General features: G+C 31.3%; 3 protein-coding genes across 6 annotated transcripts; 1 reads left to right on the forward strand and 2 right to left on the reverse strand.

Moving 5' to 3' along the window:
- Positions 1 to 1,350: 1,350 nt before the first annotated feature.
- Positions 1,351 to 3,024, reverse strand: LOC137831213 (uncharacterized). The gene is made up of 6 exons (XM_090303064.1): positions 2,826 to 3,024; positions 2,515 to 2,731; positions 2,175 to 2,243; positions 1,985 to 2,060; positions 1,613 to 1,669; positions 1,351 to 1,462 (listed from the first exon to the last, which is right to left on the reverse strand). Exons 1-6 carry the CDS (start codon positions 3,021 to 3,023, stop codon positions 1,378 to 1,380), a joined length of 702 nt encoding a protein of 233 aa, XP_090159190.1. The 5' UTR covers position 3,024; the 3' UTR covers positions 1,351 to 1,377.
- A 3,321-nt stretch (positions 3,025 to 6,345) lies between these two features.
- On the reverse strand, positions 6,346 to 10,709 carry LOC150027261 (uncharacterized). 4 transcript variants are annotated; one of them, XM_090303068.1, is made up of 9 exons: positions 10,455 to 10,709; positions 10,270 to 10,363; positions 9,458 to 9,647; positions 9,156 to 9,363; positions 8,111 to 8,189; positions 7,573 to 7,881; positions 6,920 to 7,368; positions 6,650 to 6,808; positions 6,346 to 6,552 (listed from the first exon to the last, which is right to left on the reverse strand). In XM_090303068.1, the coding sequence occupies exons 6-9, from the start codon at positions 7,877 to 7,879 to the stop codon at positions 6,424 to 6,426; spliced, it is 1,044 nt and encodes a 347-aa protein (XP_090159194.1). In that variant the 5' UTR covers positions 7,880 to 7,881; positions 8,111 to 8,189; positions 9,156 to 9,363; positions 9,458 to 9,647; positions 10,270 to 10,363; positions 10,455 to 10,709; the 3' UTR covers positions 6,346 to 6,423. The 4 variants fall into 4 exon arrangements, with proteins under 4 accessions (XP_090159194.1, XP_090159193.1, XP_090159191.1 ...); XM_090303067.1 differs by having other exon boundaries at positions 10,270 to 10,337; positions 10,455 to 10,706; XM_090303065.1 differs by lacking the exon at positions 8,111 to 8,189 and having other exon boundaries at positions 10,270 to 10,337; positions 10,455 to 10,706.
- A 5,863-nt stretch (positions 10,710 to 16,572) lies between these two features.
- Positions 16,573 to 17,782, forward strand: LOC150027262 (uncharacterized). Its single transcript, XM_090303905.1, has 3 exons — positions 16,573 to 16,687; positions 16,869 to 16,962; positions 17,047 to 17,782. The coding sequence occupies exons 1-3, from the start codon at positions 16,573 to 16,575 to the stop codon at positions 17,780 to 17,782; spliced, it is 945 nt and encodes a 314-aa protein (XP_090160031.1).
- The last annotated feature ends 4,564 nt before the right edge of the window (positions 17,783 to 22,346 follow it).

Raw genomic sequence — 22,346 nt, forward strand, 5'->3', positions numbered from 1 at the left:
ATAATTTACTCTATAATTTTAATCTTCAGATACTTTATAGATATGTAATATCTTTTTTATTATACTTTGTGCTTATGTTACACCTTGTAAAGTGGTTTTTAGTTAGTATCTATTTAGAGTTTTTTAAGAGGGTGTATATCTTGTTTTATTACATGCTTTGCATTTGTAGTGTGATTATAGTATGATATTTCTTAGATAGTGAAAATAATATCTCTCAAATTAAGTATATTTATATTGGATGTAGAATTATTCTAAATCATAAACAATAAACCCTAAACCTTAAATCTTTTTTACCCTTATTTTTCATTTTTTTTTAATATATTTGTGTTTTCGCAAGAACTCATCTTCTTAATAAATTATTTCAATAAAAAATTTTCAATATCTATTTATTGATTAAAAAGAGTTTTTCAATATCTATTTATAGATAAACTAAATATATATGAATATTCCATTATATGTGCTAAATTTATGGGTGAGATAAACATAATATTTTTTTATAAAGTTACAAATTGTTTGCTTAGATATTTTCCTATATGTTTCAAATGAAAAACTTTCATCTAAAAAATTAGAAATTTAGGAATTTTAAAAATAATTTTGAGAATACATTAATTTGTATTTGACCTTGCAAAATAAATAAATAAATATGTAAATACAATTAGTAATTTTTTTCTCCCCACTTGGAGTTTAAAATTTGACTGGTGAAAATCACAAATTCTTTAAATTTCGTTTCCCAAAATAAAAAAATCTAAAATATGATTTTTATAGTATTTATTGTAAAGTACTATTTTGAATTATATGATGGCGTAAAAGAAATAAATTTAAGGGATCAATAGGAACAAAATTAGAATTCAATATGTTTATTCATAAAAAGAGTAAAATACTTTTTTCCGTTGATGATAGACAAAGCATAGTGCTGAATGGTTCCTCTGCTTTGGAATTCGAAATTTGACTGGTGAAAAATAAAGTTATTTAAATTTCATTTTCTTTTATTTAAATACCACAAAGTTAAAGTTTTTTTATTAAAATTTTGATTTTGTTGATTAGCATAATATTTTTGTTTCAATTGTTTTTATCAAACTTTACATTAGTTTACTATTTTATAGATACTTTTATAATACAAAAGAAAGTAATTTGACCGCAAAATAGAGATGAAAATCAATCATATTTGATGGGTTCGAACAAACACACTCATAACAAGTTGAGAAGAACAAAATGATGGGAGTTAATTCAAGAGACAGTTTATGGGATGATGATGTGAAATATGAACAACAAAAAAGTAGAATTGTTTGCAGGAAGCCAATTTTTTCTTATGATAAGATAAATGTTTCAGTTGAAGAGCAAATTAATATATGACATTTCTATCTTTGGGGCTGCCCCTTAAAATATCCTTTTTGTAGATTTAGCATCCTTGGAAGATGAACCAATTCCAAAAATGTTTCTGGTTTTCGTGACACTTGATGAACTAAACAAGATGACAATTGTTAATTAAAACAGAACATGAAAAAGGGATAAAAAAGGTAAAATAAATTCAATCTTATAAACCAAAAACGATGGACAAAAGTGAATAACATGAAATAGTTTCAATGAATGAAAGAAATGATGTTATATGCACCTTTGACTCCTCTGTATACAATTTTTCTTCATTGCTGCAATATTCTTTACCTCAAGGCTGTATAAAATTAAAAAAAATATATATAATTGAAATCAGTATTCAGTTGAGTTTATAAGCTTCAAGAAGCATGATCACAAAACAAAATTGTAGCAGACACAACTGTATGAAACATAATTATAAAATGGAAAATGCTTTCTCTTTTAATGTTTTACCACAGTTGAATCTATATCTATATGTGGCAAAGGGATGATAAATAACTGAATGCAATCATGCATGCAAGGAAGAGTGTAGTTTCTCAATGATCCAGAGAGAAAACTTGCTCACTTTCTTAGCTAGATGGAAGCATCAAATGATTATAAAAAGAAATATTACCTCTTCATAAATTCTATCTTCGCCTTCTTCATTATGTTGCTCTTAAAATTTGATACATTATATCCAGGTCCATTATCTACAACAGATCATTAAAAACATGAAATAAAAAATAAAAGCTAAAACTTGATCAAATTCAAACTGTTCTTGACAAAAGAGTAGTAGGTGAACTAAGGAAACTATAAAGGGTTACCTCCCCAGAATCTTCTTTTACTTGAAGGTGGAACTTTAGTGCATAGCCTTACTTGCCTGCTTTGTTTTCCTGCAAAAGTCCAATACTTGGTGGTGACTACTTGAAGCTAAACAATTTACAAGAAATATAACTATCCAAGAATTGCTACATTGCTCCTCTGTGTAAAATGTAAGGCTAATCATATCAAACCAGTAATTAATAGAAGTAGTATTGTTTTAAATCAAGAATTCATGTTTATTAGAAGTAAATCAATATATACAAAGGCACAGCAAGGTACCTTTCCTAAACAAAGAAGAAAAACCAAAAAATACATTGAAAAAAACAGGGACTAGGATCATACTTGCATCTTCTTTTTGGTACAGTTGCTTGATTCGATCAAGTGCTTCATTCTCAGCCTGAGCCATTTCCTTTCCTTTTGCCTCATACAGCTGTGCCCATTTAAATGACACTTTCTTTTCTTTCATCTTCTTAATGACTTCATTAGTAGAATTTGTGCCAAACTGCTTTTCAAAAAACTTCTTCCACAACTTATCAGTTACAGGGCTGAGATCTCTTCCCTGAAAAACCACATCAAGCATGTTAGATAAGCACTTCATACTTGTTAAAATTTCATTGACAGTCAACAAGAACAACAAGAAGAGACCATCTTACCTTTGTGGACTTCTCCACGTTCATCAACTGGTCAACTGTGCAGTGAGGTAAGATTCGCTCAAGCAGATGCTCATCAACATAACCAACATTTCCAAGGTACCTTATATTATCTATCACTTTCTGAACGCAAAGATCAACCAGAGTTGGTATCTTTGGTGCACAAAATTCATCTCTTCTCATCATAATGTCACTGCTCATCAAGAACAATAATAGAATTCGATTCAAAATACTAACCAACCATCAAAACTAACTAAATTTCTATGATATGTATAAGTCTTCTAATTTTCAGTTCATCAATAAACATAACCAAGATGATTAAAATATCTCTTTATTAACTTTAGTTTTGTACTTGGTGATTACTATTTAGATCCTTTATTTTAGAAATCAAATTAATAATCAACTAAATCTTGTTTGATAATTAAATGTAGATTAGATTCAAAGGTAGATATAATTGATTGTTTCAACTTCAATATGAATCTTTAAATTATTTAATTCAAAACTAATTTGTTAGAAAAATATGCACTTGCTGATTATTTACGTCCTTTATTTTAGAAATCAAATTAATAACTAACTAAATCTTGATTTGATAATTAAATATGGATTACATTGAATGATAGATTTTATTTATTAATTGATTGATTGTTGCAACTTCAATATGAATCTTTAAATAATTGTGATATCAGTAATTCTTTGATTTTTAATATAATTGTGATCATTTATTTATTTATTTTTGTTAAAAAAATAATTGTATTAAAAAATATTAGTTATCATTTTCAACTATGTTTATTTCTATTTAGTCTCTAATTCTTCTCTCACTATAAATAATAATGATAATATGCTTTTAAAATTTCACCCCAATTATAGTTGAAACAGTATTGTTAAAATTATTAGAATAACTAAATAACACATAAAAAAAAGTAAACATAATATCACAATTTTATAATACTGAAAACTAAAATAAAACATAAATTTTAGAGGTTCTTAACATTTAGAATACATCAAATTAATAATCAACTAAATTTTTATTTGATAATTAAATATTCCGGATTAAATTGAATGATAGATTTAATTGATTAATTGATTGATTGCTGCAATTTTAATATGAACTTTTAAATTATTTAAGTCAAAATTAATTTGTTAGAAAAATATTCTTTTGTAATTATTATATTTCAGAAAACATATTTTAGAGGAATAAAATCTAAATTAATATAATTTTAAAATTATTTAAACTTTTCTAGGTGCATGTAGGTATTTTTACTACATAAATTATTTAAAATTTGATCACAGTATTAAAAAATTATTTGTCATTTGTATATTTAAAGGATGGATTTGGTTTTAATAAAATAAATTTTGTTTACTTATAAATATTATTAAATATATTAAATAAATAGAATGTAAAACAGTTATGGTTATAAATTATAATAGATACATATCTATTTAATTGATTTTATTAAATTCTTTATTTACTGTTATTTTATTCTTGAAAAAAAATAAAACTTTAAGATATAAAAGTGACATGTCTAATAATAAACTAAAAATTTGCCATTTTAAATTTTATTTCGAAAATTAGTTTATATTATTTAAAAAAAATATTAGATATACATTAATATACTATATGTTAACTGAATTTTAGTGAATTTAAGTAAAATATAGTTATTTAATTTAAAATTAATTTTTCAGAAAAATATTCTTTTGTAATTATTATATTTCATAAAACATATTTTGGAGGAATAAAATTTAAATTAATATAATTTTAAAATTATTGAAACTTTTCTCCGTCGTGCATCTAGTTCTTTTTTTCTACATAAATTATTTGAAATTTGATTACATTATTAAAATATTCTTTGACATGTGTATTTTAATTGATGGATTTTCGTTTTAATAGAATAAATTTTGTGTACTTATATTAATTAAATTAAAAAGGTTTAAATAGTGTAATAATATAAGAAAAAAAAACGAAAATCACGACTCACATTTTTATTACAGAGTAATAATAATTCTTTTTTAAAACAAAGTCTTTTTTTTACAAAACATTGTCATTTTGTTCCAAATGTGTGAAAAAAATGAAAATTATGATTGCAAAATGCATTAAAACTGTGACATTTAGAAAAGAAATGTACAACTAATCCTAATTAATTTATTTCACATTTAAATTTTGTTTAATTTTTATAAAATTAATGTGGTATAAACATCAAATTTTAACAATAGATGAGAGATGGAAAATATATAAGAAAAAAAAAACAAAATAAATCTTAAAATTTGTTGATTTAATGATTATTTTTAAAATTTTAACTTTTCAAAGTAATTATTTATTAAAAATAAATCATTCAATTAAAAAATTATAACAAATGAGTTTCTTCTCTTCTACAACTAAAAACTCATAAATTATTGATTTTACAAGTACATGCAACAAATGATTCTAATAGATACTGATATATATGAATAAACTATAAAGTTAAATTTCATTAAACAATCATAATTATTATATGATAATTTTTTTATTATTATTAGTTATCAAAAATATAGTATCTAATTATATTATATTTTTTATTAAAAATAGATACCATTTTAGTATCCAATAATTTTTAGTTTATAAAATAGTATCTAAAGTAATTATTATAAAAATTATTATTTTTTAAAAATAGTTTTCAAAGTTTTCTCTTGAATAGTAATCAATTATTTACTGTAATATTTATTTCATAGTAAAAAAAAAACACTCCAAGAAGTTAAAGCCTTCCTTGTTTCATATCTTTTGAAGAAACTCATTGATAAAGGCTAAGTGATGTGAGAATCCTTAAATTAAAGGGAAATTTCAAAACTATAATCTATATTCCTTTTTCAAATTGTGAAACTGCTTATAGATTTAAAGTTATTTTTCATCTAAATGTTATTCTTTTAATTCGTACTTATGAAAAAAAGAATTAGAAAGAAAATTATATCAGAAAAACTAAGCATAAAAAAGTGATGAAGATGTCTTGAGTAATATTCTTCCTAAAGTTTTCACACAGACCTAAATTTTATGGATAAACTAAACATATATGAATATTCCATTATATGTGCTAAATTTTATGGGTGAGATAAACATAATATTTTTTTATAAAGTTACTAATTGTTTGCTTAGATATTTTCCAATAAAATTACAAATTGTTTGCTTAGATATTTTCATATATGTTTCAAATGAAAAACTTTCATCTAAAAAATTAGAAATTTAGGAATTTTAAAAATAATTTGAGAATACATTAATTTGTATTTGACCTTACAATATAAATAAATAAATAAATAAATATGTAAATACAATTAGTAATTTTTTTCTCCCGACTTGGAGTTTAAAAATAAGATTTATTTCTTCTCCCCACCTTGGAGTTTAAAATTTGACTGGTGAAAATCACAAGTTATTTAAATTTCGTTTCCTAAAATAAAAAATCTAACATATGATTTTTATAGTCTTTATTGTAAAGTACTATTTTGAATTATATGATGGCGTAAAAGAAATAAATTTAAGGGATCAATAGAAACAAAATTAGAATTCAATATGTTTATTCATAAAATGAGATATATTAACTATTACATAAATGAGTTTATTCAGTATTACTCAGTATTACAACAATGCTTTTAATTTGCAGAGGGGACAAACATTTTTCTCTTGTAACCATCTCCTTACACAATCTGCATGGTATTCATGTCCACATTGAAGAATTCCAATCTCCTCTTTGTTCTTATATTCATCCTGTAAAATCATATCATGTCATGAGTATTCCAATTTATAGGAGAAAGAGGAAAACATGTTTCTAATAGTACATACTATAAAATAATGCATTTGATACCTGACATATTATGCAAAGATCAATTTCCTGTTCCTCAGAAGTTGACCCCTCCAAGTTATTAGGTAGTAGATAAGTTTTTGTTACCATTTGTCTTGCAATAATTTCTTCGGACAAACCCCTTTCTACGTTGCCAATCCGTTCACCTAATATAAGAAGCTCCTGTAGTGGAATTTCAAAGAATTAGAAAATTAAAGTTTTCATAGTCACTTAGATCTCATGGCCAATCCACATTCATAGCAAAATACACTAGACGATACATAGCAGACTTGCCTCATATGACATGTCGTCAATATCCAATTGTATATCACTATGATGGTCACGGAATGAAGCAACTTCCTGAAGAAAGGCCCTAGGAGGAAGATTATGCATGTTGCCTCTAGGAGCATGAAAGTTGGAGTGACCTCTAGGAGGATGATTATGCATGTTGCCTCTACGAGCATGAAAGTTAGAGTGACCTCTATGCATGTTGCCTCTACGAGCACGAAAGTTGGAGTGACCTCTGATCTCTTGCACTTGCATAGGCTGTGCATGATGATGGTAGTGTGCATGATGATGGTTGGAGTGACCTCTGATCTCTTGCACTTGCACATGCTGTGCATGATGATGGTAGTGCTGATGGGCAAATCTGTGGCTCCTTCTACTTCCAGTTGTATCATGATATCTTTGGAGATTCATTCTTGAATTCTCTAATGAACTTACATTAGCACTGGGAGTTGGAGCTGTCAGACGACCAAATTCATTCACCATGTCAAGGATTTAAAGAAAATAGGACATAATTGCATGGAATAAAAAAAAAAATCAGAAACAGAAACATAATTTCTTGGTTGAAAACACTTTCAAAAAAGATGCTTTAGTTGTAAGTAACTGGTTTAGAAATGGAAGCAGAAGTGGAAGGAAGTAGAAAAATAAAACAGACATCTTACCTTGAATCAAAGATCCCCAAGAGCCAAAACTATGAATGAAGGGGATGCCAATTGCATTAGATGAATCTGTAACACTAATATGATGTGAAACACCAATATCAAGACTAGGTTGATGCTGAACTCCATTGAGTTGTGTCATTCCATACACCATCCTATTTTCATAATAGGCGTCTAGTAAGTAATGGGAATCCATTGTATTTCCTTCCACCACTATTACTCTTAGCATATTAGGTTCAGGTTCAGAAATGTTTGTCCTCCCAGGATCGGTGCTTTCAGATTGAAACCTTTGTTCACTCATCTCGTTCATTTCTGTAATTGGGAGAATAATAATCAAAAGTTTAAAACCATATACAAATATGACCAAGAAAAGAAAAATAAAAGCCAGACACTTGTGAATGTTAAAGTAAGACACTTGTGAATGTTAAAGTAACCCTTTTTTACATGATAAAAAAAAGCAGACAGACAAAAATAGCAACTTTGGAATAAAAAATCATCCTCTGATAAAACAAAACTGAGGAGAACTAAACCAAAACCTTACCTCAGTTATCAAGTGACAGACTTTCCAAGGTTTCCAAATCCAAATTCTCTTTCGAACAAAAAGCAGGTGAATCGAGGGTCTGAAGAAGGAAAATTTGAATGTTATCTGTAGATCTATTGTAACATGGAGTGCTTATAGTATGATTTTAAAAAAGGAAACTTTTACTGTTAAAGATATTTTAATTTTCAAAATCTAATTTAAAATATTTAGTTTATCTCATCTTGATATTCTTTGTAAATCTATTATAAAATGATTATATCAAGATGGTAATTAATGACAAGAGTTAAAGAGCGAAATATTTTTCATTAAAGCTGTTTTCAATCTTTAAAATCTAATTTTATATATTTCAGCATTTATACAGATTTGGTGCATTAACAATAATTTAAGATAAGCAACTAATAACAATAGATAAAATTTAGTATCACATATCCATTCGAAAGTTGGTTATTCTACGATTGAAACATTTATTATCACATGTACTAATTTTATTATTAAACGAGTAGGATGAAATCAGGAAAGATATATTACCTCTTTATATTATTTATCTAAAGAAACCTTCTTGAGATTCTGTTTAATAAATTGATTTATGTGAAACTAATTTATATATAAGGTGATAATTAAGTTTAAGAGTAGGTTAATCATTACTAAAGATAGTTTAATTTTGAGAATACAATTTTAAATATTTAGTTTATCTCATCTTGATATTATTTGTAAATCTATTCTAAAATGATTATATCAAGATGGTAATTAATGACAAGATAAGAGTTAAAGAGGGAAATATTTTCCATTAAAGGTAATTCAATCTTTAAAATCTAATTTTATATATTTCAGTGTATATATAGTTTTGGTGCACTAACAATAATTTAAAAATGTAAGGCTAATCATATCAAACCAGTAATTAATAGAAGAATTAGTATTGTTGTAAATCAAGAATTCATGTTTATTAGAAGTAAAACAATATATACAAAGGCACAGGAAGCTACCTTTCCTAAACAAAGAAGAAAAACCAAAAATACATTGAAAAAAACAGGGACTAGGATCATACTTGCATCTTCTTTTTTGTACAGTTGCTTGATTCGATCAAGTGCTTCATTCTCAGTCTGAGTCATTTCCTTTCCTTTTGCCTCATATAGCTGCACCCATTTAAATGACACTTTCTTTTCTTTCATCCTCTTAATCACTTCATTAGTAGAATTTGTGCCAAACTGCTTTTCAAAAAAATTCTTCCACAACTTATCAGTTAGATCTCTTCCCTGCAAAACCACATCAAGCATGTTAGATAAGCACTTCATTCTTGTTCAAATTTCATTGACAGTCAACAAGAACAACAAGAAGAGACCATCTTACTTTTGTGAACTTCTCCACGTTCATCAACTGGTCAACTGTGCAGTGAGGTAAGATTCGCTCAAGCAGATGCTCATCAAAATAACCAACATTTCCAAGGTACCTTACATTATCTATCACTTTCTGAATGCAAAGATCAACCAGAGTTGGTATCTTTGGTGCACAAAATTCATCTCTTCTCATCATAATGTCACTGCTCATCAAGAACAACAATAGAATTCGATTCAAAATACTAACCAACCATCAAATTAATAATCAACTAAATCTTGATTTGATAATTAAATGTAGATTAGATTCAATGATAGATTTAATTGATTGATTGTTGCAATTTCAATATGAATCTTTAAATTATTTAATTCAAAATTAATTTGTTAGAAAAATATAATTGGATCTCTAGTCTTCAAAACTTTCTTGTGCCGCTTTAACTTGTCTGGAAACAAATAGAAAACAAATCTCAAAAGTTCAAAATTCAGTCAACTTTTAAAACTGAACTCAAGACTTTAAATGTTTTAGAAGCCAAACTTTCATTTTGTTCTACACAAACAGATTTTTGCATTCATTTCCTCTCATATATAGGAGGTCCATGTTACCATCTCAGTAAACAGATATAAATAGGCACTATTTCAAATCTAAATAATACACAATACATTCATTTTGATATCTTACAAAGTTTTTTTATGGTGACACGTGACTTGTCCTAGGATTATTGCATTAAACAATCTGGACAAATAGAAATCCCAACCAATTTACTTTTAAAGAAAATATTAGTTTTAGTGAACTTAAACATTACAAGGAATGATGCTTTAAACACTGACCTGCATATATCCAAGATTTTCCTCCAACCAATATTCCTTTGTTTCTGGAGTTGGATCTCCTCCTTCAACTGGAAAAAACCAACAACAGAAACACCTGATTGGAATAAGAAGAAGAGAAATGAAATTGAATTGAAGAAAAATAAAAACGTGGAATTGAATCGGAAATAAAGGGAGAGAGTGAATACCTGATTGAGCAGTGATTTGAGGTTGGAAGAATCCGCAACATGATTAGGGTTATCGATCTCAGGAAATGGTGGCTATAGAAAACATCCTTCTCCTTTTCTTTTGTCTCCTTCCCAACACTATTAATGTGACCAATGCTCTTTCTTCCAAACATCGGTTCGATGAGGTTGACCAAAAATGGCTTGCGGTGAAGCTGCGGGTAAGGGCTTAGTTCAACGGAGAAACAAATTTCGAGATTTCGAATGACCAAGAACAAAATTATTTTTGGAAACAGTAAAATATAATTATTTAATTTAAAATTAATTTGTCAGAAAAATATTCTTTAATTAATTTCTACAACTAATCGTAATTCATTTATTTCACATCTAATTTTTATAAGAAAAGAAAAAGAAAATATATCTTAAAATTTGTTAATTTAGTGATTATTTTTAAAATTTTAACTTTTCAAAGTAATTATTTATTAAAAATAAATCATTCAATTAAAAAATTATAGCAAATGAGTTTCTTCTCTTCTACAACTAAAAACTCATAAATTATCGATTTTATAAGTTAATACAACAAATAATTCTAATAGATACTGGTATATGAACAGTTGAATTTCACTAAACAATTATAATTATTATATGATAAATTCTTTTATCATAATAAATCAATCTCTTTGTAAGTTGGTCGTAAAACACGTTCTCGGACTTCATTAATCACTCTTTGTTGTTCAAAATCAATGACTTCGTTTTTTATGATTAAATATGGATTAGATTAAATAAATTTTTTCCTATCAAGATTAACGTATAGATGCTAAAGAAACTATAAATATGTAGTAATATTGGTTTTCTAATTGATTGATTTGAAATAAAGAAATGTCGGACGCCTTTTAGGGGTACAAAATATGCAGTTGGTTAAAAAAAGCTTCGTCCTGGACGGTTTTGGTGTCGTGCGTCTAAGGTACCTGGGGGAAAAGTTTGTGTTACTGTCCTGTGACGAGGAAAGGCTTATTGGAAAACTCTTAGAAGAAGGTAAGGACTGGTTCACTGGTCTATTCGGTTCGATTGTGCCTTGGGACGATTCCTTTACAGTAAATGAGAGGTATGCATGGGTAAGGTGTAGAGGTATCCCTTTACATCTATGGAGTAGGCACTGTTTTGAACGTGTTGGGGCACTAGTCAGGAAGGTGGTAGAGGTGGACTAGGCGACTATGGCTAGGGAAGTACTGAAGTACGTTCGGTTACGAATCAATATTCTGGTAGGTATTTCGCCTTGCGAGAAGAAGGAGGTGAGTATTAATGGCTTCTCTTGTTGGGTTTCTTTTGAAGAATAGATGAGTATGTCGGATCTTAAGCTAAGAAGCTTCTTCAGTAAGTGGGGAGACGAGTCGGTATCGGAGTCTGTCGCCAGCTCGAAAGATGTTGGTGGAAGGGAGCGTTTGCCCTCGGTGGGTTCTTCCTTCGATGAAGAATACGAAAGAAGGAAAGGCGAAGAGATGACGGTTCAGTGTAAGGTGGCACAGGTAGAACCTATCCTTGGGGTGGCCCAACAAAAACGATCCTTTAATTCAGTAATAAATGCTACTTTGGGTGTATGGGAGGGAATCTTGGATGGTAAATTATTAGAGAAACAAGGTGAGGTGAGCTTTGCGTCGTGCGGAAAAACGTCTTCAGACTCTTCAAAGGTAGTTGAGGGTGTGATTAAATGTAGGGGAGTGAAGAATGCGGCTTGCATTAATGGTGTTAAAGAGGTAATAGAGAATGTTCAAGAGGAGAATGGTAGGGCTCGCCATGAGATGATTGGGGGGGAGAGTAACGGTTCTGAGCTTAAAGCGGAGCAATTACACATGGATTTAGGGTGTAGTAATCTGCATGTAGCTAGCCATGTTAAGGTTGGTTAAGTGCAGGTTCACAAAGAGCAAGGAATCGCGTGCCAAAAAGTGGTTGGGGGAGAGAACAAGATAAATGCTTTTAATGTGGAGTTCCCAAATAGGAATTCACTTAGGAGGGAGGTGCATGTGATAAGTGCCTAATTTCAGTAATATTTCATATTAAAATATAAGCACTTATTAGGATTTATTGTTAATTTACATATAAAATAATCCTTAATTTATGAATTTATACCTTTTTACATCTTTTATGAGCTTTATTTGAATAAGAGCATTTTATTGCCAAATTTGGTGTTAATTGTAGATTTCTAGGGAGGATTGAAGATTTGGAGTAAAGGAGAATAATTTGAGCTAAAAAGAGAAAGTTTGAAGGTCCTAAAATAGAAAAAGATGCAAAGAAAGATTGAGCATTTTTTATGTTTTATCATTTAGCCCATTAGCGCGACAAGAAGCAACCTAACCCTAGAAAACTAGGATAAATAGACGGCTAGAGGCTCAACCCTAGTGTGCCAGATTGAGAGGAAAACACCATAGAGTGAATTGTAACCCAATTGGGAGAATGAAAGGTGCTAGAATTATGCGTGGCTAATTCTACCATTTGGGATTGGGAGTAATATGCTCAAACCTCTTATGTATTGAGGTGATATCTTATATATTAATATTCAGTTCTTGATTGATTATTGGTATTGTTGTTTTACTTTTAACTTTCCGTGACAAATTGAGAATCTTAAATCTAACTGGAGGTATTTTTAGGGTTCGGACCTAAACAACAATACTTAACATATTTGAGTGTTAGGGATAGACTTGAAATGTTAATTGTCATTAACGTTTGAGTGTGATTCTAAGTTGTTTTTATAAATATGCGAGGGATCGATATTTAGAAAACATTCTTAAGGATTTTATATGCGAGGGATCGATATAAATGAATTTTCTGCGGGCATCAATTTCAATAAAAGAACTTAATATTAACATGCTAATCAAAATACATAAGAGTGGGAGATGAAACTTAATCCCTATTTTTCCAATTGAAGCAACTAATTCTTTGTTTGTTTTCTTATTGATCAGTAACAACACAATTACTTTCAATACTCTTTTAATTGTTTTGTTCTATATTTAGCGATTATTGTACTCGATAATTCATTGTTCCTTGTGGAATGGATATTTGTCCTTAGAGACAATTATTACTTTTGACAAACGCGGTGCATTTGCCGTAAAAAGTCATCAGCATGTTGCTCACATTTATGGCAATTCTGGTGGAGCATTCAATGAAATGCATATGGTGGTTGGGGGAGTATATGAAGTTGATTTAATAAATGAGGAGCATTCAAACATGATTCTATGTAGGAGTGATAAGTATGCAACTCACATTAATGGAAATATTGGTGGAGTAAATGAAGCTAATATAATAAATGAGGAGCACTAAAACGTGATTCCATGTAGGAGTGAAAAGCATGCAACTCACATTAATGGCAATATTAGTGGAGTAGAGAATCTCCAAGATAAGCATGGCACGGTGCGTCATAAGGTGGTTGGGGGAGTGAATGAAGCTATATTAATTAATGAGGAGCACCCAAACGTGAACCCACGTAGGAGTGAGGCGCATGCAACTCTTTTTTATAGTTGTAATGGAGGAGTAGTGAATTCCAAAGATGAGCAAGGCTTGGTTTGTCATAAGGTGGTTGGGGGAGTGAATAAAGCTAATATATTTAATGTAGAGCAATCAAGAGTGCATGAAAATAGCCTTAATGGCTTTAAAGATGGCTTAGTAAATGATAGAGAGGAGTAGCACGACAAAGAAATAGTTAGAGACAGTAAGGTGGGGAGGTGGGTTGATGATTAGCGTGCAGGGCTTCCAGATGAGTATGAGGTAGGAGGTTCCGTTGATTAGCGTGTAGAGACAGAGCAATCTGAAGGGGTTGTGGCGGGGGCAGGAGGGGTACAAGAGGAGGTTGTAGGTGAGGAAGCGGTGTCTGCAACGTTTAAAGAGAACAATTTGGTTTATGTGCGGGTGGTTCAGGTACATTATCTTGATTAACAACTGATGTTGAGGTCAATCCCTATTCTTTCATCAAATAGTGCAATCGAGAATAGTAATAGAATCTTCAAGATGAAAAACAAAAAGTATGAGGCAATCAGGGTTTGGAAGGTAGGAAGGATATGGGTTACACGCATTCAGGTCAGGAAGATATAGTTATCAGCACGCTTCAGTCCTAGGAAGCTCGAGTCAGTGGTCATTTGAGGAATAATGAGGGGGAGATCAGTGTGTTTGTTGATGAAGATAATTAGTATGAATATAAGGGGGATAGGAGGTTCAATTAAAAGAAGATATTTAAGCACGTTGGTTAACGTGGATATGGTGTGCATACAAGAGACAAAGTGTTCAGAGTTTAATAAGGAGAGTGTTTTTCAATTGTGGGTTCTAAAGAAATAGAGTGGGTTGAGAATGGAGCAAATAGTGCTAGAGGCTCATTACGATGTGGAGAAAAAGTTGTTTTCAGTTGTCTAGTTTCTGTAATGGTAGAAATTTTACAATCATTAAAGGGCTTTGGAAGGTTAGTGCGGAGGTCTCTGTCACTATTGTGAATGTATATAGTTTCGGCTCGTTAAGGGACAAGAAGGCGGTATGGGAGGAGATTAGTAAACCATAGGTTGGTTCAGTTGTCTGAGGGTTGGTGTGTAGTGAGTGACTTTAACTCTATAAGAAGTCGGGAAGAGAGGAAAAACTTGATGTTCGTGTCTGACTATAGTAGAGAAATAGAAGGTTCAATGCTTTTATTGAAGAAACAAAACTGACAGATATTCCGTTGACTGCCAAAAAGTTTACGTGGTATAAACAAAATGGTCTAGTGAAGAGCAGGATCGACAGGGTTCTCGTGTCAAAAGAATGGGTGGAAGCGTGGCCGCACTGTAAACAATTTGTATTAAGTAGATCGGTCTCTGATCATTGTGCAATTGGCATTAGAGATAAGTATGTTGATTGAGGCTCGAAACTGTTCAGGAGTTTTGATGTTTGGCAGAGCGATAACAAATTTAAGATTTTTTTGAAAGAAAAATGGCTCAATTACAAGGTGCAAGGTGGAGGAATATTTATCTTTAAAGAAACACTGAAGAAGCTCAAAGCTGACTTAAAAGTATGGAATAAGGAGGTTTTTGGGGATGTGAATCAGGCGGGCGTAGGATTGCAAACAGGCTAAGGGAGCTAGATGCAAAAGATGATGAACTTGATTTGAATGAGCAAGAGAGGGAGGAAAGAAGGTCATTATTAGCAGAGCTCAATAAAAATCTATTTAAGCAAAAGGCAGTTGCGAAGCAAAAAGCCAGGCAAAATTGGCTGAAGAAAGGAGATCTAAATACGAAGTTCTTCCATTCGTCAATTAAATGGAGGAGTGCTAAAAATGAGATTCATGGGGTGCTCGAGAACGGTCGGTGGTGCAAGGATAAGGATGAAGTTAAACATAAGGTCAGAGACTTTTTTGAAGCTAGATTCTACGGTTATGAAGAGTTGTTGGTTAAGTTAGATAACGTCCGCTTTAACTCTATTTCCAGGGAGGATAATCAGATGTTGGTCAGTGTTTTTTCAGAAGAGGAAATTAAGGAAGTAGTGTGGAGCTGTGATAATTCGAAAAGCCCTGGCCCAGATGGATTTAATATGGGTTTTATAAAGTTCACCTAGGATTTCATTAAAGTGGATTTAATGGCGGCGGTTAAGGATTTTGAATTCTTTGAAAAATGGCCTCGGGGTTCAAATGCATCGTTTATATGTCTGATTCCAAAGAATAAAAATCCTTAATATCTCAAGGAGTTTAGACCTATTTCGTTGGTCGGATGCCTGTACAAAATTATCTCAAAGCCATTGTCATTATGTATGAAAAAGGGGATTAGTAAGGTGATTGACGTTAGACAGTGTGCTTTTCTCGAGGGGAGGGGTTTGTTGGATTGTGTGTTAGTTGCCAACGAAGTTTTGGATGAGATGAAAAGAAGGAAGAAAAAGTGTGTTTTCTTCAAAGTGAATTTTGAGAAGGCGTATGACTCTATAAGATGGGAGTTCATTTATTGTATGTTAGAAAAGGGTGGCTTCTGCGGTAAATGGATTCACTGGATAAGGGATATTTAGAGTCAGCTTCCGTGTTTGTTCTTGTGAACGATAGCCCGACTAAAGAGTTCTTACCAAAGAAAGACTTTGATAGGGCGACCCACTAACTTCGTTTTTATTTCTTATAGCGGCAGAAGGTTTGGTGGGAGTGTTTAGGATGGCGGTTGAGAAGAATCTGATTGATAGTATGGAGATTGGAAGGGAGAAAGTGAAGGTAAACATGTTGCAGTACGCTGATGATACTTTATTTTTCTGTGAAGCAAATGTCAAAGGTGTCTTCAATATAAAAGGCAACCCTGAATTGCTTTGAACTCTCTTTCGGGCTCAAGGTGAACTTTATGAAGAGCAAGATAGGTGGTTTGGGGGTCGAGCAGATAATGTTGCAAAGCTTAGCGGCGATTCTTAATTGTGAAGTGATGGTAACCCCATTTCTATACTTGGTTTTGTCGGTAGGAGGATGCCATAAGAGAAGGGCGTTTTGGGATGCAGTGATTGTTAGAATGGAGAAAGATAGTAAAGACTCTCTTTGGTGGAAAGATTTGAGGAGGTCTGGAGCTTGGAGAGTTGGGGCTGAAATTTCGAAGAAGCCTTAATCTGGAAGGTGGAAACTGAGAGGAAAGTTTTGTTTTAGGAAGATAATTGGGTGGGGAGAGGGCCTTGAAGACAGTTTTCCCGAGGTTGTATTCCCTGAGTGTGACAAAAGCTTCTGCGATGGCTGCTTTTGGGGGATTGATGACGGAAAGTGGTTCTGGAATTTTGTCTGGAGAAGAAAGCTATTTGAATGGGAGAAGCAATTAGCAGAACGGCTTTTTCAGGAAGTCCAAGGTATAAATTTCGACTTGGATAAGGAGGACAGGTGGATCTGGAAGGAAGGAGAGGAATTTGGGTACACGGTTAAATCGGCATACCTCCGTCTAAGGGAGGATGGAGTCGGGGAGAATGGAACGGTGTGTAAAAACTTTTGGAAGAGTAAAGTTGTACCTACTGCTTTGGTTATGACTTGGAGGGTGTTGGAAAACAAGTTAGCCACTAAGGCTAACCTGGAAAGGCGCGAGATCATTGTTGCAAGCTCCACGTGTAGTCTTTGTGGGGTTGAGGAGGAGACTAACACCCATTTGTTCTTTGAGTGCATATTTGCTTGGTTATTGTGGAACCATTGTTGTGCATGGTTGGGCGTGCTGAGCGTGTTTCACAACATTCCATTGTTAAATTTTTCCCAGTTTACGCCTGATTCGGTGAATGAGATTTGGGGTGTTGTTTGGATCGTAGTAGTCAACGAGGTTTGGAAGCATAGAAACATGGTTATTTTTAACAGGGGAGTAGTGGATGTTCTGGAAGCTTTTGCTTTAGTTCAATTAAAGGCTTGATCATAGGTTACATCCAAGTCACAGTTTGCGAATTTTTCCTTTTCTAATTGATGCATAGATCTGTTGGTTTGTATGAGGATGATCTCATGACGTATTCATTCAAGTTGTTCGATTGTTTCCTCTAGATGTTATATCCATGCCATGAATTGATTAATACAAAAACCGCGTTAGTAGATGCTTAATTAGTAACATACGGAGTTAAGTTTATAGTGTACTTACTTATCAATGATATTCTTCACATGTGTGGATGACTTCTTGTGACGGAAACAAAACCACACAACAATCTTATCAACCGTTGATATAAGACAAGTAACTTCCGATGACCCTTATATCATCCATGAAAAGAATTAGTAAATTTTTAAAACATGAAATAGTAATAATTGACGATTTATAATTAAACTTACTCATTAATATAAGGGCATAAATAAATATGTTTTCCCTCTTTTTTGGGGTGTTAGTGATGTATGATTGAGGCAGTTTTCTTTGTTCCAGTGGGATTAGTATATGAGGGATCTAAGAATCCATACACATCTTCATTCCTATCACTGATAGAAACTCCATGCAAAAACCTACAAGTTATTAGTTAAAGCATAACCAATAATAATTTAAAATAAAGTAAATTGAAATATAGGTAAAGATACGTACATCATAAAAAATTGAATTATATTTATATTGAGCTCCTGATTCCCAGCCACAAATTCTAACAAATATGACATGTATATGTACAATGGCATGTCAGTGTTTATTTCAAAGAACGTATCAGCCCACAGAATCTCCATAGGGTCTCAACCAATCTCTCTAGCAATTGTAGCTAAGGAAGCTATAGGATCATCAATCGGAACCTCATTCTTCTTTTTCGGACATGGTTTCCGACAAGGTTTCTACAAAATAAAGAACATTTGTATTAAATTAGATGTAATATGTAAATATAAATTAATATAATAAAATGAAATTATTACCAGAGGTTCTGGTATAATTCGAATGAGGTGTCTGGGACAGGCTATGAATGTCTGAAATGCATCGGTCACATTTGTTACCTCATTTAAAGGTAGTGGAACACAAGCATCAGCTACTTGTACTCTTTCAACTTTTACCTTCCCCACATCAGGGAGAGAGGAACGTTATGTAAGATGTAGGCCTCTTGATAGACTTTTGAAATGACCACCACTTGAGGAAGCATGTCGCCCTCTACCAATAGTTCACATTGGCTCGTCTGGCCAATGATATCATCCCCTGATGTTGTAAGAGCCGCACAACTCTCCTTTGTGCTCTTGGGAGCAAGACTAACAAGCGCCTCAACCGGATCAGCATACACTTGTTGCGATAGAAACTCATGTCACAACTCTAGATATTTTAAACCAAGTCAGATATTTCTTGATTCTTTACCAAACTCTAGAAACTCATCATCAAATTTCTTTCATTGAATAGAATTAGCTGAATGTCGGTACATGCCTTCACATTAACTCTCGTTTGCATGCCATCTATGATTCTTAACATCATTTGGGTTTGCAAACAAACACTTCATCCTTGGAATGAATGGGAAGATACCACACAACCTTCATTGGGGGTCCATGCTTTTCTATCTCTTCAATAATATTATCATATTGTTGTTTCAACTTATAACGTGATAACTCACACCTCAGACAACTTTTCAACAAATCAAAATATTTCCACTATAATATACAATCATTAGGACATGCATGTATCTTTGTATACTCCATACCCATTGAACAAAGAATATTTTTGGCCTTATAATTACATTTAGGTACAATATTTCCCTCTTGAAGCATATCCTTCAACAACTGAAGCAATTTCATGAAGCTTTTATCAATCCATCCATTTATTGCCTTCAAATTCATCAATCTTAACACCACCGACAATCACGTGAAGTTAGTTGATCTAGGATACAATGGAGTCTCTACATTGCTTGACATACTTCCATATTCATGCGCTTATGCAAAAGACTCAGCTCCCACATCACGAATCATGTCCTCCAAATGATCATCATGTACTACATCATCCATGGTCGACCCTACATATTCTTCAGTGACGAAAACACGTGGTAATTTTAATAATTCACCATGCCATGTCCAAGTTGTATAAGATCGAAGAGACCCATCACATAGAAGGTGCTCCCTGATTTTCTTAATATCCAGTATCCTTCCATTCAAACAGTTAACGCACTGACACCTAATATTTTCTCCATCATGACCACTATTATTCGCGTTACGTTGCGCAAATTGGATAAATTTTCTACTCCTCCTTCGTACTCATCACTTATGCGAACAGAATTAATCCAACTTCGATCTATTATATTCTGTAATAGTCATTCAGGTGTTTACTAAGAGTGTGAAATCTCACATTTGTCGAGGGTTGAACACTCTCGCACTCAATACCAGCACGTATCAATTACCTAGGGTCAAACACCCTCGGACTCAATACCAACACGATAATTTTATTCTAACCTAACAACTAACATAATATAAATTAATAATAAATACTAAATATACAAATTAAAATAATTATATTAATTATAAATATTAAATAATATAAATCTATCTACCATCTAATAATTTAATAATTCTATTCTAACCTAAAAACAAAAATAATATAAATTTTAAAAAATACAAATTATAAAAAATAAAAAATAAATTAATTAATAACATTAAAAAAAATTAAAACACCGCCAACTTTGTGCATGAAGGCAACGATGGTGGCGAAGAGCGGTGCGGGACTGGCAGCAACGACGACGGTAGAGGGGGCAGTAGCAATGACGGAGCAAATAGGACACAGTAAAAATCCAAACAACTACGTGACAATGAAACAGTACTGACCTTCAAACAATGGCAGAAAACAAACAAAAAAGAGAAACAAAAAAAATACAAAAACCAATAGTGAAGCAGGAGTATAGACCTCGAAACGAACTTACCAATGGCACGAAGAAGACAATGTATGCTCGAGGAAGACGAGAGGAAGCACCAAAGCAGAAGAACGAAGCGCCAGAGAAAGGAAAGTATGAAAGCGTAAGTGACGCACTTCTATGTTAGGGTAAAAAAATGATTTTAAGAATACGACTATGAGGTAAAGCCACATTTTTAAACAAAGCGTTTTATTAAAGAATGTGGTTTTACCTAATAGTCGCATTCTTAAAACAAAGTGCTTTCTTTAAGAATGCGGCTATAACAAATAGCTATCTTCTTATAGGAAGTTAATTTAAAAAATGTCACCACGTTTTGAATGACAGCGTCTGACCGTAAAAATGTCTTAAATGTAGGGTCGTTGTTTTCATATTTTGTACTAGTGATAGAGTAAGCAAAAGTCTCCAGAATGATGGCAAAACACTTCCTTCTTTCTTTTTCTTTTTTTTCACCAATCTTCAATTAATTTGTTTTTTTATTATTAATAGTTTGACATGAAATGCATAACTGTATTGAATTAATCTAGAGGAAAATCGTTATCATTATTAAGTGCATGAAGTTTGATCCCTTAGTTGAATTAGGACAAGTGACTCTTCCTCCAACACACTTTCTTCTCCAATTTCCCTCAGTCTTATCAAACGAGTAAGTTTCTCAATTTATTTTTCACAAGACACTACAACGGTAAACCTAATCATGTTTTGTTTTGTACGTTTCAGATTTGCAACAATTTTGAGAGGAATTTAAGCTTATTTACATGTTTTTTGTTTTGTTCTCAGACATCTTGGATACGAAGGTGTCGAAGTCATTATTCCAAAAAGAAATATGGAAACAAAAGGTGTTTATTTATTTATTTTTTCTCTTTGCCTCTTTTATGTGAGGAAAGAGATGGTCACTGAAAGATGATGCAATAATATATTTACTCGGATGTAATGATATATTGGCTCGAATGTAACATTAATGGTGACACTAACAATTAATAAAATAAATAAAAATATCAAATGATTAGTGTTTAAAATTAAAGTACGTACATCTCAAAATATCAAAGTATAAAATATTTCGAATAAAGACAATATTTAACCTTATTTTTATTATTAAAAAGTAATTTATAAATTTTAAAATATTTTATAATTATAATTATAGTGAGTATTTACTTTGAAATAATGTTATACTTTTTTACTTAGGGTCACTAACATAGTATTAATTATTTAATTTTGTTAAAAGGAATAATTGTATTAAAAAAATTAAAAAGTATTAGCTATAATTGTTCAACTATGTTTATTTCTGTCTAATCTCTAATTCTTTTCTTACTATAAATAATGATAATAATAACAACTTATATGTTTTTAAAATTTCACTCCAATTGTTGTTGAAACAGTATTGTTAAAATTATTAGAATCCCTAAATAATACATAAAAAAAATTTAAACATAATATAATAATTTTATAATACTGAAAACTAAAATAAAACATAAATTTTAGAGGTTCATAACATTTAAAATCCATTAAAACATTCAAATAAAATGTGTTATTATATTTAAATTGAAATTTGAAATTAATATTTATTAACATTTTTAACCATGCATGTAGAATAAAATTGATCACATTATTAAAAATTTGTTTCTTATTGATAGATTTAGTTTTAATGGA

Source organism: Phaseolus vulgaris, chromosome 6 (genome assembly GCF_051622355.1).
Source record: "Phaseolus vulgaris cultivar YP4 chromosome 6, ASM5162235v1, whole genome shotgun sequence".
Classification (NCBI taxonomy): domain Eukaryota; kingdom Viridiplantae; phylum Streptophyta; class Magnoliopsida; order Fabales; family Fabaceae; genus Phaseolus; species Phaseolus vulgaris.